Source organism: Aulonocara stuartgranti (assembly GCF_965226115.1).
Source record: "Aulonocara stuartgranti genome assembly, chromosome: 3".
NCBI lineage: Eukaryota > Metazoa > Chordata > Actinopteri > Cichliformes > Cichlidae > Aulonocara > Aulonocara stuartgranti.
Window position 1 is genome coordinate 34,857,068 of NC_138941.1, and position 18,911 is coordinate 34,875,978.

The 18,911-nt window shown below is 40.5% G+C and overlaps 1 protein-coding gene and 1 long non-coding RNA gene across 6 annotated transcripts in view; one reads left to right on the top strand and one right to left on the bottom strand.

Moving 5' to 3' along the window:
* Positions 1 to 12,047, top strand: part of LOC309703378 (phospholipid-transporting ATPase ABCA1) — a 233,889-nt gene extending 221,842 nt beyond the window's left edge. For all 5 annotated transcript variants that reach the window (XM_082528159.1, XM_082528160.1, XM_082528157.1 and 2 more), the window contains 2 exons: positions 3,751 to 3,994; positions 9,609 to 12,047. In XM_082528159.1, coding sequence (XP_082384285.1) covers positions 3,751 to 3,994; positions 9,609 to 9,737 — 373 coding nt within the window. In that variant the 3' untranslated portion in view covers positions 9,738 to 12,047. The remainder of the gene's footprint in view (positions 1 to 3,750; positions 3,995 to 9,608) is intronic.
* LOC309703386 lies at positions 4,399 to 5,642 on the bottom strand. Its single transcript, XR_014275887.1, has 3 exons — positions 5,443 to 5,642; positions 4,555 to 4,612; positions 4,399 to 4,466 (listed from the first exon to the last, which is right to left on the bottom strand). It is a non-coding gene; the product is annotated as an uncharacterized lncRNA (long non-coding RNA).
* Positions 12,048 to 18,911: the final 6,864 nt, after the last annotated feature.

Here is an 18,911-nt window from a genome sequence, read left to right on the forward strand (position 1 = left end):
AGCATCAGACCACCCAAGCCATAACGTGACCTCATGCCCTCCGTTCCCCCCACCCCGCGGACACAAATACAAGGTTTGGCAGTGGTGAGGGTGACCTTTCCAGACTCCCTCAGATGAAGTAAGGCAGCCGAATTATTTCCTGCCTGTCATGCCCTTATCTGTGTCTGGCTGTTGTTTGTTTTAAATTACACGGAAGAACGACTTTCCAGCAGACCAGGGCGAAGGAGAGGATCGAGGCAGAATAATGAAAACGAAGAAGCGAGAACTGCGCCGCAGACATTACAGCGGCTCTGCCATGCTGTGTTGCGCCGCTGTATCGTATCTCTAATGTAAAATATTATGAAAGGATTAGCTGTGACAAAGTGGTGCAGTCATGACTGTAAATATAATCCCTTCATTATTTTCTCGCGAGCTATATTCAACCCCAAGTAGCACAGATCTCGCTTTTAGTTTCTATGTCGCCAGTTTAAAGTTAATTATTGTTTCACACATGCAGCGCCATTGTTATGACCACGCCAAGCAGTGCAAGCTCTGTTTGTTGATAGCTGAGCTTACCTTTCCCCCAACGCAGCCAGAGTTTAATTGAGGAGAGCCAAGACAGACAGTGTATCAGAGATTAAATAGCGTGTTTTGATGTGAATACAGAAACAGAGAAATGCTGGTTTGGTTTTTGTGGGTTTTTTACACAAAGTACTGCCCGTAGCTTCTGTGTTGCTCCTGCAATGAAGGAAAGACAAAGAGAGACAGAATGGGGGGGAAGATAATTCACAAGGCATTTTATCTCCGTCATTACTGTAAACTGTTCAACTAAATGCTTTCTTGGCCTGTTGGATCTTTGCAAAAAAATGTTTTTGCACCTAGCTGATCATGAGAGCTGCTAGATACAATAAACACGCAGAGATTGTGGTCACAGACTTGACAATATGAGCTGAGCCTGAAAGCCTGGTCAAACGTTATAGGCTCGTGGTACTTGGACTACAAATGGACACCAAAGCAACTTCAGTTACCAAGAATCCTTGGAAATACTATATATGCATGTGCAGACTGTTGTTTATAAAAATGAGCCAAGTTGTGATATACTAGTTTCTCTCTTGGGGACACCAGTAACCATGCTGAAGAACAGTTCAATTCAAGGTGCTTTATGTTGTAAGGTAAAGACGCTACAATAATACAGAGAAACCCCCCAAAAAGTGCTTGGTGACAGTGGGAAGGAAAAACTCCCTTTTAACAGGAAGCAACCTCTGGCAGAACCAGGCTCAGGGAGGGGCGGGGCCATCTGTCCCGACTGATTGAGGGTGAGGGGAGGGAGACAGGACAGACAGTTATATGCATGGATATATATTGTATTTACATAATAACATAGCCCATAATTAAATTTAACTGTAAATTCTAGTCTTTACAATCTTCAACAGCACTGAGGTTTTTAGAGGGAGGAGTGGGGTGGTGGGGTTATTATTAAACTAATCCCATAATAACAGGATTGTAATGCTGTCCAGCTTGATCGTGCACACTCTAGAGGAGCAGAGCGTGGTGACATTATGTTATTCTTACGCAGGGATTGTGAGGAAAACATTTGTTTCACATTAGAAGCTGCAAATAATTTAAGCACCCAGAGGACTCGCAACACAGCGCGCGAGTCCTCTGTAGCTTACAGAAAGCCAATGTGGGATGAAAACATACACATTTCTAACCGGATCTCTTGGCGAGCAGATTCACAGTTAGTCTTTGGGCTCAGCACTTGGCCAAGATAAGTACACTTGGGTTTTCACGCGACTGACTATTAAAAACTATTAATCTGTGAAACAGCCAGTTTTGTATGAACCTTTCATGGTGGAAAGAACCAAATAGATGCGTAGCAAAAGCAAAGTATTTCATAGCAGAGCTGAGAGCAGGGATTAATCCAGTGTGGAGTAACATCTTGAATGGTCAAAGGGTTGCCCAAGCAGTAACACGCTGATACTTGTAAGCCACCCACTGTACTATCCACATGCAGTGCACTACATAATATGTTTTAGAGATACATGGGGATGCTTTTGATCACCCGTGGTGTGCAGCCCCTGAGGAGATCACAGCACAGGCACAGTTCTCAGATCCTCCCTGTTGGTCGGCCGGTTGGATGGAGGCTGTTGTTGTTGTTATTGTGGACGGACAACATGCTAGCATGCGCCATAGCATTGCAGTATGTGGCTTAACTGAGTCCTTGCTGTGATAAGACCCACTTTTGAAAGGAGCATTAGAAACTCTTATGCATTCTTAATGAAAATGAGTATTAAATAAGAGTTGCCATCAATAATTTATACAAAGTTGCATCAGGCCTGGACTGTGGCTCCTCAACTGAGAATGATTTAACTGAAGGTGTGCTGCAACCCATCCTGGGTGTGCGATGCATTTCTCAGAACTAGCACAGAACTTTGCTTCCTGTCTCTCTGGGAGCATGTAGGCCTGTAGTTTATTCACCATATCTCTAATTGTCACTAAGGGAGCCCCTGACTTTAATTGCATGTAGCTTCACACTAGCCGCAATGGACGTTTCCATGAGTAAATCCAACATTAGGGAATTAATTAGGCAGAAAACAATGGGTCATCAGAGTGCTAACGACAGAATAACAAGGCACAGAGTTTTATTTGGTGCTCACCAGACACAGCACACATTCGGAAAGATGTAGAATGCTAATTAACTTTAGAGCTTAGCTATGACCCATTTTCATTTGTGCCAACACTTTATGTCCAGGATATTGTTCGTAGCGGTGTTGCATTCTGACACATTTTCAAAAATGGCATGCTGACTGTTCAGTGGAGCATACTTTTGTTAATGTACCCTCTCATGTATGATGACTTATTTTGCTGTTTTTCTCAGCATGCTTTAGACAAAGTTTGTATGTTCAGATTATTAGAGAAGCATTTAATTATTTATTTTCACGCACTGCTATTTTACGGTTAGCGAAACAAACAAGCTCATTAAGACCATATCCAGAATTGTTACCAAACAATACAAACAGTTCACTGGATATGTAAGCGCCCAGAAGACACGTGTGAGTCGTCAGAGGTGTCATCAGAAGTGTCATAATGAATCTCCTTTACCTCCGTTTTGTTCTGCAGCAACTTCCTGAGGGAAGTCGCTGTCTCTTTAGCCGCTCGATGCTCGAGTCTGTACTCCAGATAGTGGCTTACCCTCTCTACTTGATGCTGGGTTGGTGATGTGTAACAGCTTCCTGGCTGAAAACAGATTCTCATTTGGTGCAAGGTTGCTGAGAGCAGTGAAACTGAACCAAAATAGTGACGTGGCAGGCAGTGAAATCAAATCATTTAGCAAAAAGATGCTAAAAGAGTCTATGGGGGGCAGCATGGCATGGCAGCACTTCGTCAACCAAATGAATGCTTTCTTTTATATTAGTTACACACATAATTTGGAAAATACATTTTTTTTCTATCCGCTACCAACATACTTGTTAAAGTTGAGCTGGCTTTGCGGTTCGCTGTGTCTGACTCACCTGCTCTTCCTGCTTACTTAATCCAGGAAGCTAGAAATGGCTGGGAAACATGAGCGCAATTCCGTTTTCAATACTTCATTTATATTCCTTCTCCTTCCTGGCACGTCTGTTTGTTCTAGTACACATCCCTGTTCTCTGTCGCGCTATGGCATGACAACAGGAGAGGAGAGATCATTATTTGGCACTAACACGCTTGTTTGCGGCTCTTCTCTTTTTTGTCTGGCACTAAATGTGTCATAATGACCTCTCTTTTTTTTAGATTTGGTGATGGCTACACTGTGATTGTGAGGGTCGGTGGCTCTCCGCCCGCACTGAAGCCAGTCGAGGACTTCGTCCAGAAGACCTTTCCGGGCAGCGTTCTCAAAGAGAAGCATCACAACACGCTGCAGTATCAGTTCCCACACGCACAGGGAGCTTTGGCCAATATCTTCAGCCAGTTCACCAGGCATCAGCGGAGGCTGCGTGTGGAGGACTACTCGGTGTCCCAGACAACTTTGGATCAGGTGAGGTGGAAAAAAGGAAAAAAAAAAGTAAACATATGCAGTTGGGCACTAACACAATTTTGTTGTTTTGGCTTGATTTTCAGTCAAGTGAAACGATCACAATTCATTATTATAATTATGCATCATGGATTTCAATAGTGTTTCAATAGTTGGACAAACTCATAGGATTGCTTTTCATACTTGGATGAAAATCACTTGACTGTTTGAAGTCGAGAACTCTGAGATCAGATGACTGACTTGGCCGTTTATTTTCTAGTGAGAAACTCCTGAGTTACTTTTGCAGAATACTTTGGGTTATTATTCTTTCTGCCTCATCCGTCCTTGAGTGTAACCAGTGCTTTGCACCTTGTTGGAAACCCTCTGTAAGTCCATTCATGAAGGCGTCTCTTGATTGTAGACTTTGACAATGATATGCCTACGTCCACGAGAGTGTTCTTGACTTGATTAGCTGTTGTGGAGGAGTTTTTCTAAACTGTGGAGAAAAAAAAAATCATACCCTATACTGACTCCCTTTTGGGGCCAGCCTCTAAGTATCACCTTGATGAACTGCACTTTTTTACCTCTTCTGTGGTTGCAGCTCTGGAGGTTTCCTCTTGTGTAGTAGGCAGTCGTGATCCTCTTTAATCCGTAATAAAGAAAAAAGTAATATGAGAGATGTGAGATCTCTGCTTCGAAAGAAGTAAGGTAAGAGTGTAAACTTGGTTTACTGTTAAATGATGCATTTTTAAGTGTTTTGATACCTTCAAGCAGCACATGAAAATTGAAAGCAAAGATCAAGCATAAAAGTCGAAACAAAAGTAACATCCAGAGGCAGCTTTGAAAAGTGTCACAGCTCAAATCTGTGAAATGAGATTATGATGAAACTGATTGTTGTTGCTGCGTTGAGCTGGAAGCACTCTGCCCATCTTCTGTATATAAGAACAGCTTGAGCCTTCCACTAGGTGGTGCAGGCCGATGCAAAAGCGATGCACCAACTAAATTTAGTGTGATTCTACAAGCCTACTGTAATTCTGTTGCTGCTCCCTTTTAATGGCTCACTAGCTCATCAATCAATGCATTGACCATTTTAGGTGCTCCTGTTTAATGCAGGTCTGCCCAGTAGCGGATAAGATTTAAAGATCTATCATTGTCTACACATTGTTTTCTGCCATTTAGGCTGTCAGACAGACCAATGAGGAGTGCACTGAGTTTGGACGGCCAAGATTGTTCAGCCGCCAGCTACCAGTATTGATCCCAAATCTGGACTGATTATATAAAACTCGTGCAGCCAGTATCTTTTTATTTTATTTTATTCCAGCCAGAGTGCACTAGCTCAGCTTACTGATTGGCGAGATAAACCGAGCGCTGCGTGTTGCGGACTGGATTCACCTTGTGTTTTCCAAACAGCCCCAGGGACCTAATGCAATCAGGCAGTGAGTGGCAAGTACGTGTGTGTCTTCCAAACCCACCATTAGCTCAGCAGCAGATGACCATGCGGGAGGTGAGAGTAACCTCTGAGGGGTCCAGAAAGGTCATCTTTCCACTCCGCCACGGGTGAAAAAAGAAAAGCCTTAAAAAAGAGAAACAACAAAATTGACACAGATGCGTTGAATTGTCTGTTCGTTCAGTTGTGCAATGTCACGACTGGATTTAAATCGAATTATGTCTTATAAAGGACACTGCACAGATGATCAACTTGTAGATTACCCATAATTCAAAATAAATCAGTCTTCTGCAGAATCTTTAAGTAAAATCTGCCCTTTAGGAGTGTCAAATTTAATGAAAAGCTCAATGCTTCAATTTGGCCTGCAAGGTTTTTTTCTTTTTCCATAAAGCGTTTTTAACAGGACTTCACAGATCAGCGGTGAACCTTGCATAATATCTGTTTTAACATTTATGTCTTCTTGCCCCACATTCTGCTCTGGTCAATATTTACCAGATCAGAGGCAGTAAATAAATCATTCTTGGACCAGCAGGTCACAGTATTAACACACAGACGGGGGGAGGGCTGGAGAACCTGTGGAGACCCAGACAGTCACCTTTCAGCTGGTGATTTATAGAGAGGAGCCTTGACCTACAGTATAACACCCAACTTGCACTACAATTAATATTGATCCGCACGGCCTTGAGCTCAGGCGTTAATGCTGATGGCCAGGACAGTGCAGGGCAGGGATTTAAAAGGAAAATGTGACTTTCACAATGGTCTCGTAGAAGCGGCTTCTGCAGAAACGAGAAACGTTTGCGGCTTTTTCTGGCACCGTCGCCGAAGCACTAATGGAGCAGCCGACCTTTTCGATCCATATATCATCCGATATGTATGCATGTGTTGATTATAAAGTTTCTTTACTTAGGTCCCCTCTTTCAGTATTTTTTTTAAACGCGCTTTTATTTCACAACGCGCCTGTGAACCGATACTACCTCACGCTTGTGAACAAATGAAACAGACAATATTCTGCATATTTTGATGTTTTTAAGCAACGTTGTTGTTTGAGTTAGCGTCCACTTTTTTTTCAAGCATCAAACATTTTTTGACCTCCCAGCTTTAGTCAAATAATCTGGGAGACAAAGTTGGAATTTGAAAACAGGGAAGCATTTAGCCGCAGCGTTAGCATGTACTAAAAACAAAGCGTAAGAATAAGAAATACCAATTCAGATATTCCTCCACAAATCATGATGTAGTCCCTGCAGGATGACAATATATTTGCAAAATGGCAAAAGCATTAGGCACCCTAATAATAATAATAATAATGATAACTGGTAACCAATTGAACCGAGTCCCATGTTGCAAAGAAGCGCATCGAAAATGTGTACCTGCACTCGGCCAAAAGTGTACAAATTCAGAGCTGTCGCTGGATAAGCAGTGATTTTTTTCCTACTGCTGTAGTATTTATAATCTAGTGTGACTGACCCATCACTCACCTGATAACCCTGATACTGCTGCGACTCATGATGATTGTTCAGAAGCGTTAAATACTGGTTTGTTCACACAATTAAAATCTTCCACTTTTAGACATTGTGAGAGATTCTGTTTGGGATCTTGAGATGAGCAGGAATATTTTAATGACATGTAACGAATGTAAAAACAGCCAGTTTAAATTCTGCAAGGACTTCTTTGATGTATAGCTGAGGTTAATTGGCTGATTCGCGTCCTTCCCCTTCTGGGTTCTGCCTCAGTGGGTACCAAATAAACACCCCAGCGCACCCCTATAATGTAATTAATGCCTGTATCCATCTGTTATTAAGAAAATGCCACTCAGCAGCGCTGGTGCATGACGTTCAGGTCATGAATGGATGGTTGGCTAAATGCAGAAAGTGAACATTACGAAATAATCACACCGCAGCGCACCGGAGGAATTTAGCCATGCTTGTCTCAGTCAAAAAATGGCTGCATCATTAAAGCTCCCACGCTCAGTTTTGCAGAAAGTTCAAGACAAACAGCACTTTGCAATTCTGCTGCACAACTACGCAGCCTTGACTATGAATATGAAATGCTGTGCATGCCTCAGCACATCAAGCCAGTGAGTCAGAGGCCAGCAGAGGTGGGCGGAGGGTGCATTTGTTGTCATTCTTATCCTCGTATTTATTCTCTGCTGAGAAGATGTCTTGACAACGGTGACCTTGATACACGCTGCTGATGTTATGACATTACTAGCTCAATGAGCTTACACTTAGCAGCTTCTCTATAAGGAAGTTTTATCCACGTAGTTACACTATTCAGTAAAAAATGACTGTTCATGTGGTTTTATTGTTATTATTAAAGTTTTCTTTAACCATTCAGTTCAGGCTTATTTATATAGGGCCAAATCACAACAGTCTCCTCAATGCATTTTATTCTTTAAGGTATAAAGCACTTTGTGATGGCAGGAAAGAAAAAAACTCCCAGAGGACAGAGAAAGGATAAATAGCAAAAACCTGAAGATCAGATCAGATCATTTTAACTTTATGACAGGAAGTATCTTTGTTTGAATCAGAGTAACATGGCTTTTTAGTTTAACCCTGTGTGGTGAAAGAGCGTACGTCACCTCTTCAGCTGCTCACGTGCTCTGTGGCCAATAGATATCAGCGTGATTCTGTTTAGGCGCATGACGTTAGATCGCAGAGGAACCAGAAAAACACATTGTGCATATTCATGTCCTGAACTGAGCCAAGAATTCTCTCATAATGAATGTCTGCATGGAAGACAGATCTACTTAAATGTCTAGATAGGCTAATTAATGTTCCCGCGAGCAGGAGAGAAAAGCACCTGCTGTCACACAACATCGTGTCTTGTTTAACCTAAAACATGGAAACAAAACAGGCAAAATCATTTAATTATATGTTTGGAAGTGAAATATACTTTGTGCTCACACATGGAGTTTGTGTGGATTACACATCAAGTCATTCTTGATCTTTATGGACTGTGAAACCATAGATAGATAGAAGCTTTTGCTTTCAGCAGAAGTCGGTATGTAGTTAATTTTTTGTCTGTGTGCTCGGCACGATTTAAAAATGCCGGCAGGTGTTTTTGGGCTCCTCTTTGTTGCTAAAATAGACTGATCACCTGCTAGCTTCAATTCAAGGCTGAACACGGGAATAACTAATGGTATCAATATTCTCATCTAACTCTCAGGAAGAAAGCAAACTGCTGTAGTTCTCAAACGTCAGACTCTAGATGTATACGGCACATAAAACGAGGTCATTACTTTAGCGATAGAAAAGCCGTATTTTCACTAGTGAAGACATGTTGTCAGTAATGACAACGTAAATATATCAGAGTAATTGGCAAATGTATGTCCTTTGTTCAAAAGATGGAAGTTAATGCTAATAAAGACTTCATTACCATTAAATTATAAGGTTTCAGATTATATTCACCGGTTAATTAAAAACAGAAGCCTCAAAGGCTGACTGGATAGATCTCTATTACCCGTCTGAGCTTCAATAAAACAAAAGAGGGTTGTTTTTAAGCCCAGAAGAACAGGCTACTAATGTTTATTTCTCTTCATCCATGGCCTTCTGCATGTGCTTATTTGCTATTTGATTTAGCAAGTGTGTATCTGTGAAGAAAGGTTTAATTGATAGGGCCTCTGAGTAGCTGCTGATGGGATTGGCTTGGAGGACAATTTTATTTATTTTCCATTTAGATTTTAAGTGCAATCTAGTAATTCGCGTGTCCTGTTATATTCACACAGCCAATGAAAATGGTTAAATGGAAAAGCAATGCTCTTATCATTTTATATGATCCGCTTTGTTGTGTAGCTTTACCGCCGATGCTAAGAGACTAAAACGCCCGCTCGCCTGTGATGTTTACAGCACAATGAAATACACACTGCTTTTTATGAACGCCATAGGATTGATTTCGTCTGACATTAAATGGGCATCACAGAGAGAAGAATGATTGTTTTATTCTCTTTCTCTGCTGGTCAAAGATGTCAAACTGACATTCACTGTGTGAGCCGAGACGCTTGCTTGATGCTCCGTAGCCCTCGACTGGCATCTCATTCTCATGCACCCCGTCGTCCGTGCCGCTATTTCTGTTTGTTTTAAAGGCAGAGGGTGGGGAGAGAGCGCAAACGAGAAGTGTCCACGGGCCCTTCAGCAGAAGTTTATTATCTTGCCTTTGCTTTTAAGTACTTTCTTCTCCTCATTTGTATTCCAGGTCTTTGTGAATTTTGCGAGGCAGCAGCACGATGAAGAGGACTCTGAGGCCTATAGCAACCCGGTGGATGTTTCAGACGAGCTGCCGTTGGAGTATCTGAGGAGCTCCCAAGGAGCAGAAAAGGTGTAACGCGCACAAGAAAAGAACCGCATCTACAGTCGTCCAGCGATATGCCTTTAAAATAAGGGAATCTGCAGTACTTGCACTGGCAACCAAATGAGTTCCTAACCTAATTTAGCTTTAATTACTAAATATAGCATGCCCCTGCTTTCAGGGTTTATCAGCAGGCTTGCAAAGTTTCCAATTATTCATGATGTTTTCCATAAGTGTCCCTCGCCAAGCCAGTTTTTTAACTCATTTACAAATGCCTGATTTTGTAGCCTTCCTTTCATTCTGACACCGTAAATAGTTGGTTACAGTGAATGCTACTGCAAAGTTTGTGGAGTTTTCTAGAACTCCCTGGTTTGACACAAGAAGGGCAGGTTGCTGCACTAGAATCGTGACGTATTCAACTCGATTATCCAAATTCTTCAACATGCAGAGTCAATCAATTTACATTTAAAATAAAATAATTATTTTTCTTTTTTACCACACAGGCTGATTTCCATTTGACTAAAACCAACTTTAAGAGCAAAGCCTGACAAAAATGACTTAATAAGATTGTAGGTGCGAGTGCAGGAAATGCTGTATTTCACAAAGGTTAAACAACTGAAATAACACCACTTTGGTTTTGTTTGCACATTTATTGTAGATCATTCCACCACATCTCCCCCTGTGCTTCCCCTAGCATTACAAATTGCACGGCACTACCTCAGCCTTGACCTTCAGACTGACTGATGCTTTAGACTCCTATCATTTGTTTACATTTGCTGCTGATTGAACAAAGATAAATCAACTCAAAAAGTCTAAAGCAGCAGTTAGTTTCAGGCTGCCATCCCAGCTGCTGATAGGCACTCCAGTGATAAATAACTACTCTGCCACATGTATTGGCTTTGTATCTGAAGGAGCCTACAATTAGCTGTAGATGGTGTTCAATAACAAGCACTGAGTTTGCAGCAGTGGCTGTCGAACATGTTGCGCCTGCAAGAAAGGTGCTAAATGTTTGCACCGGCCAAAGCTTGCAGGGCTTTATCTCTATTATATGTAGGCATCAGGAATGTAATCGAGCGCACGTCAAATGTTTCATGAGATTTAGCAATGAATGTGTGAGCAAAAACACATTTTTATTTATATTGTGTTAGCTTATAAGGCCTTAAATTTTAAGATCCTTCTGCTGTATTTTTGCTGGCTTTGGCACAGTTCACCTTCTACATAAGTAGTTCTGCCTCTGAAGATGTGGTCATAATCTTAACTCATTCACTGCCAATGGCTGGCAGTGAATGAGTTAAACCCATTGACTCATTCACTGCCATTGACGGCTATAGACGTCAATGGCAGTGAATGAGTTAATCACACATAATCCTGTTTTCTTTTTATACTTTAAGTTGCATTGATCAGATACGGCTAGCTAGCTAAGCTTGTTAGCTTCCTTCTTAGCCACGGACGCAATGCTTGGTTACTCAAAGCTAACTTGCCATACTTGCTAGCATTTTAGCCATAGCTAAATACCAGATGTGATGACACATGGGTGAATCTAAGACATCTATTGTAGGACACAGCATAAGCACAAAGGAAACTGAGATAGATTTTCTTATTTTTATATAGGACCAAAATTTGCATAAAAACTAGCATAAACTCAGGACTTCACGGAGTTCAAGTGAGAATGTTTGTCCTTTTCTAGACTTCTGTACAATTGTTCCTTTTTTGCAACTCGAGGAGTCACCCCCTGCTGGTCACTGGAAGAGATTTGCAACATCCATCTTTTAAATACAGTCTATGTTATCACTCATTCCTTTAGCATGTAAAGCCTTTGTTTGGTCTGGGAAATAGCTGATTGCGTTACTTAAATTTTCAACCACCTATGGTATCAAGAATGCGTAAAAACTACAGAAATATATTTTTTAATGTATTTTTTTAAAGTTATTACATCATACAATTAAATTGTACAGACATATGTAAACTTTGGGCAAACTGTACACCTTATACTCCATTTCCCAAGTAAAAGTTAACTCAGGAAGGTTTTGTGTGCAATACTTAAATGCTTATACGGAGAGTGACATTTAGTTCTGTCTTTTACTGTATGCACTGTGCGACATCAAGAGGTTATGTCACTGTCTCGCGCAGCTTGCGCTCGCATTACGTTGCGCTTTTGTGTTCAGGATGTAAATAAGTCCACACTTCACTCCTCACAGGCTTTCTTGTTTGCTTTCAGAGCCTGACATAATTTGTATGCTTTGCTAAGTCCTCACATTACTATCATGCACGTTGCAAAAATAATGAATCCTGTTTGCACTGAATATTGCTCTATGCCAAGACAAGTGATTAAACATTTGCACAAACTGTAAGGCGACTTTGACTCGGTGTTTGTTCACTGCCGTATTTGTCCAACGAATCACCGAGTTCCAGTTTGAAAGTCTCTCTAGTTCAACTTCCTGCATGCTGTCTTATTGTTGTGTCCTTCCTTTCACTATTTCGCGTCTTTCACTCTGCGCGAAGGTGCCAGCTGCAGGCTCATATTTTGTTTTGTCTCGCATACATTCGTAACATCAACCGAGTCCATGGGACGCCAGAATTCAAACCGCACCACACTGGGTAAGGCTTTTTATTTCACATTTAGCAGAGTGGCTCCTTCTCAAGGGCGAACAGACATTTTGTCTGCCAGATGCCTGCAAATGAATTTATTTTGCTGTCAGACTATCACACAGACTCTTTTAGCGCGTGGGCTTCCAATTTATTTATTGTACTTTTTTTTCTTTTCAAACCAATTTAAAGCTAGTATACCTGAAGTTGGACCAATTCTTCTCCCAGTTTCATTTCACTATCACAAAACATCACAGCATATGTAGTTTTTCTTTTCAGACACAGTGTCTACCAAGATTAAGACGTCTCATTTGTGTCTAGTAAAACATTTCTCACACCCCTCTCAAGAGAAACCCTCGACTCACCTCCTTAACTATCATCTGTAATTTTCTGTCCAATTTATAAAGATAATTGAGGCATTTTTCTGTTTTCTAGCTCAGGTGCTAATGTATTTGTTTTTGTTTGTTGAGAGGCTTAGAAAGTGTCTGCTCCAGATTTCACTACATAAAAAATACAGCATGTTTCTAACTTAAATACAATATATCTTTTTTTTTTTACTTGAGTATGTTGTGTTCATATTTGCAAGTACTTTTCTTCTTAGGATATGTTCTTAGACACACTTCTGCACATCGTTACTTCTCACGTTTCACCTTGTTACCATCCATCCGTCTTTCCATCCATCACTGAGGTGTTCCCAATCCAGCTGATAATATCAACTGGCTGATATTATCAGCTGGAATATCAGCCAGCTGACCCTTGGGTCTCCTTCCAGTCACACCCAGATCACTTCAAATAGGAGGTGTCCAAGAGGCAATGTAGTCAGAACAACTTCCTCTGTTCCTCATCTGAGTTCATCACCCTATCTGTAAAGGGGAGCCCGGACGCCCCCTTCTTTCGGTCACAGCCCACAAGGCAGAGGGTGGCAATGTAGATTGACCAGTAAATTGACAGCTTTACTTTCACACCAGTCTGTCTCCTGCTCCTTCCCTCCATCACTCATGAAGAAGCACGAAAGATAGTAGATAATTCCATAAAAGTTATGAATAGAATAAAGGTCAGCACTGGCAGAGTCCAACACCTTTGCCTTACTGTGGAAACGGGGGGACCTTAATATGTATGCTCTTAAGCAGGAGTTAAGTAAGTAACTGACCAGGAGAGCTGATTGTCTGGGGCTAAACAGAAAGAATACCTTAAATGTGTTAAAAGCATTATCTTTAGGTAAAAGATATTTAATTTTACATACCGTCTGAGACAAACACATTAGATGGACTACAGTTTGTCTCCCGTCCATCAACCCAAACCAGTCACGCTGCCCCTACCTCAACCAGGTATTATCAAAGGCTTCTTCCTGTTAAAGGAGAGTTTTTCCTTCCCACTGTCGCCAAGTGCTTTCTCTCATCTGGTTGTATTAGTCTTCTCTGTCATTGTAGGGTTTTAATGTTACGTTGTGATCTTGCGCTATATAAATAAAACTGAATTGTATTGACTTTAATAAGAAAACGTCTGATAGTGCAAGAAATGTGAATATATAGACATTTTTTATTTAAGAGTAGAGCATAAAAAGCATCCTGACGACACCTGGGCTGTGGGTTGTACACGGTACTGTGACAGCACTGTCATGACTTCAACAGGGTTAGCGAAGCTGCATCTCGACGTCTCGAGCTGACTGTCACCAGGTTGATGGAGACACCCCGGGACATGAGAAATCCCTGGCTCAAAGTGTGTCATACTTTATTGTCCTAATGGGGACTATACTTTAAAACATGAACATCATATTGTAGTCAAGACTTGAAACTAGAAATTAAGACCTTAAACGAAGAGACGAGCTACAGAATTGATGAACTGAGCACCAAGTAGGGTAACTTTCCTCAAAGGTTTACAACAAGAGTCGAAACTCCCTGCTGGCTGTGACAAAGAACATAAGTTTGAGACTCCCTAAAGCTACGTCTGTCTCTTACATACAGTCTGAAGAAACCAAACTTAATAACAATGACACCAAATCCAACAAAAGGTAGCTATGCAAAGAGACAATTGAGGCCGATTAACGAAGGCCACTTATTGTGCCTCAGGAAGTTGAGTGGATTGCGTACTAATAGGAAGGTAGATGGTTTGATCCCCAGCTCCTCTAGTCAGCTTGTCAAAGTATCCTTGGACAAGATACTGAACCTCGAGTTGCCTCTGATGCATCAGTGTGAATGTGGGGAAAAGTGTTTAGTGGCTTGTAAGAATGAGTAAATGAAGTTTGAAGTAAAAAAAATGAATAAATAGAAGTGGTTTCTACTCAACTAGAGTAGAAAAGTGTCATATAAGTACAAGTCCTAAATTAGCTGACATGTTTGCCAAGGACCAGAAATGCAGTTGTGTCAGTGTGTTAATGCAAAGAATATAAAAAGCAAAGATTTCATTTAGAGCTACATTTGATCTCTTCTCTGATGTGATCGCACATTTTAAAAGAAAACATCCACTCTGTGGTAGTTTGTAGGTTATTATTTGGTATGAAATGATGAATGGAAAAACACCCAAGCAGTACAAGCAATTTCCATTTCAAAGACTCCACTCCTAATTTAAAGTTTTAGGCGTCGGGTTTGTCGTTGTTTCTTTTTCCAGTATTTCCTTTCTCAATAAATAATTTTTGTAAAACCGGTTAACTTTAAAAGACGAGTTTGTAAACAAGCATATATTATCCTCATAGCTGGTCTTTATCATTCACGATGTACACAAAATACTCTCCGCCATCACTGAGCATTTGACCAATCTTGGTGTCAAGTACAAGATTACAATAAAAAGCATTGTCAGTTGGAACGGGAAGATTACAGGAGTTAGAGGAGATTCAGTGATCTGCTCGACAGGCAAGCTTTATAAAAGCCCCTGCCATTCTTTCAGGCTGTAATCATTCTCCGTGCTCTGAGTTTGCTGTTCTTGCTTCAGGGTGCCTTTTATAGGTGGCATAGAGTAGCTAGAAATTGGTACAATATCTTTGTTCATTCTCTCTTTTTTTTTTCCAGTGAAACTACTTCTGAGAACTTTTTTTCTATCTAGAATACTTAAAAAAATATGAGCTATTTTTGTGCTTCTCACTTTGAGAGTCTGTCTCAGTGCCATGTTTTTCTTGGTTTCTCACAGCAGCTAAAACAGCAGCTAAAACCCAAGCGTAAAACATTATAGACATTAGGAGGTTTTATACAGTCAAATCTTAATCACAGGGTAGAAGTTGTTCTTTTTTACTTCTTACTTCACAATATCATGTTTCACCAGTCATGATGAGAATGTTTTTTCCTGCCTGCTTCTTCAGACTAACGCAACAATACCCTTAAAAGTTGTGGACTACATTTGAATCTGGACAACAAAAGGAAAAGATAAAGATTTACAAAAACATCTCTTATTCTATCCTTCCTAAAAGTCAAACATCCAGGAGTTGTTGTATAGAAAGACTATTTATAAACTGGCATCCTGACGCCACTTTTTTGAATGTACTAGCTTTTATGCTGCTAGCATGCAGGTTTTTATGGACGAGACCCTTTTATGGATGAGATTAGCTGGATTATCAGCTAATGCTAGCAGGCTTGGTTAGCATGCTTCAACCATAAACGGCACTGTGTTACACCACTCCAGGACAACTTGGTGTAAACAGCAAACCCAGTTTATTTGGGTACTCCAGAACCATGGCTTTCACATACAGAACCCAAGAATACTCTCTTCTCTTTTTTTTACGGAACATTTTTTTATTTTCTTTTTGCCGTGACTGCCCTCTACTGGTGGAAAACATGTAGCAGCCAAAAACCCAAACATATAGCTGAATAGCCCAAATACCAACAGATTTATTTTTAGACATATTTTAGCTTTACACTTTACCAAGTGCTACAGCTGCAATGCACAGACACAGATATCTGCTAATTTGTGCTAATTAACGGACTAATAAAATACTAGCATGTCACTTAGCCAAATAAAAACAGATACTAAAACTACAATATACACGCAATGGACAGTTTGATGGCAGTGTGATGTGTCCAGTGGAAGCTTCAATACAGTGGCCTGACCTACTTTTAGAGCCAGGAACTGCAGTTTTTAGGAGAAAAGTGATATTTTGTGGTTAAACTTTAATGATGCTGCAAGTTTAAGACCTATGAGGTGTTTTTTTTCTTCCTCAAACTACAGAAACTGTACTTGTGTTCATGCTCAGTTCTTCTCCTGTTACTTTGCACTGTTCTGTGAAAAATAATGCATGTTGTGTTTTGTGCGATTTCCTGCATGAAACAGCCGTTATTTCCAGGAACGGGAAGATTTTCAGGGGAAAGAAAAAGTTTTTATTTTTCAGATACGTAACACAACGTGCTTTTGGAAATCAACAATGTAAGTGTTTTAAGATTCACTCAAAAGTATTAGGCAATGATCATTTTTGCTACTGTTTCTCCTGAGGTAGTGTAAATTCTGAAAAAACATCTCTCACACCTTGAGTCGGCTGCATGTGCAATCATTTAAAAGATGATATAACATCTCTTAAATTCAATAACTTAAATGACTCCAGAGTGCCAGTAGTGGGATGATAATGTTTAAACAGGCCTCACGCTGTAGCCGATTGAGGTTTTTACAACTGACATGTGGATTTTAATATTAACCTTGCTGATTTTTTTGATAAATACACTGGGCAGCTCACCAGGTTTTTTAAAGCAGGATCCCGATGAACGACCTTTGAAGGCTTCAGTACGCAAATTATTATTTTTCTTTAACTGGATTTTAACAAATTAAAAATAAACGGCCTGTGGCAAGAACAATGTGTTGCCTAAAGCTGTGTACATCAAAGCAAAAAGCTGACATTTGGGAATTGCTACCACTAGTTGCCCTTTTAAGCCTTTATTGTGATCAGAAGACTATTTTAAAAGCTAATTATTCTGAGTTGATATTTCTTTTCACTTTGAACTTATTCCAAGTGTTTGTTTGATGTTTTCTTATTTTAGTCATGTATTCATTTTTTAAGAACTTTGTTGGAAAGTATGCCTAGACTTCCACATGCAGAGAGGAGGTATGCTAATAATGGATTTAATGGTCAGCGCTCTAAAAGTGTCCAAAAATTCTCAAAATTTTTTTTTTAAATGTTCTTTTTTCTTTTTTTTGTGATGTTTCGTGGGTATCAGGGTGAAATTAAAAATCATAAGCAATTTGATTTTTAAAGGTTTTTCATTATTCTGCTTGAATTTTGTAGATAAAAATTAACTGAATGAGGCTATTGCCCACAGCCATGGCACCCTAAAAGCAGAAATGATTTTTTGCGCCCAGTACTCAAATGCAGGCCTCACCAGTGAAGGGGCGGTAGACCACCATCTGATGGTATTGATAGTCCAGAACTTTGAGACACTGGACCTCTTCAAGCCTGTTGGAGCATTTTTATTGGATTGCTTGGATATCCAAGAGGTTTTTGTGAGTGAAATTCTAGTATTTTATTAGTCCCTTATTAGCCCATTGCATGCATCTATTTAAGTTCATCTGCCTGCCTGCTGCTGCACAACTGCAAGTGGCTTTGCAACCCACCCCCACCACAGCTCCTCCTTTTCCACCTTTCTGTGTTTTTTCACTAAATCAGACTCATATCTGTCATCAGTGATGCCTGCTTTGTTCTGTGCATAACCATCCCAGCAAACAGAAATACCACAGATGGAAACAGCAATCTTCTTTTGACCACAGCAGTCCTGACTACAACTCTACAACTGACTACATTCAAAAAATGTGGATCCAGGATGTCAAAGTAAATAGCTTTTAAGCAAGGGTGTAACCGGCCCTCTCATCTTCTGTACCACCGTGGTAGACTGGAGTCTGTTTTTCAAACTTGACATTTGCAGAAAGACTGAAAAAAAAAATCTTTCTGTTGCCTGCCAGCGGTGTTGCAAATTCAGCCGACAATCGAGTCAAACAATCGTTCTGCCATCATTTTCTCTCCACCGTGAATGAAAAGGCTTGATAAGAAGGACCAAGACAGATAAGCTGAGCTACAGCATAGAGAAGGTAACTATTTCTTTTACATTTTTTGCAGAGAAGACAATTGGACATGTAGGAAAAGCATTTAGTGCTTATAACACACTTAATGATACCTGAATTTGATTAATCTGCATCAGGGTCTTTGCACTGTTTCTCCTGAAGCACTGCCACACTGTCATGGCTGCTGAATACATCCGTGACATCGTTAACGTTTTAAGTAACACTTGAACTTGACAGCAAAAGAGATGAATAAAAGTCTCACATGTACCACATCCAAGGCTCTGGGTTTGTGAAGGCCGTGGAAGTAAGTTTCAGAATCCCACTGCAAGAAAAGTAGAAGCAGGCATTTCTTTGGCTCAAGCCTCTGCAGTGGACGTTGTGTTTCTTTGTCCAGACTAGCTGCTGTTTGTTCTCCGTACAGTAAACCCCATCACAGGTTGTTCCTGTCTGCAGCTGGTCCAGAGTATCACCCTTTTCTTGGGCTCCACTGTGGAAAAACTTCTTTTTTTCTTAAAGATACGGTGTAGCTTCTCAATTATTTCTCCCTGATTTGTCTTTATAGTAGTTGTTGCAGTTGAGTGTTAGTCATGGATATTTCTGGATTTTCTGAGTTAGGGTTATGTCGTTAATCCCCCAAGCCCCCCATGAAGTGCA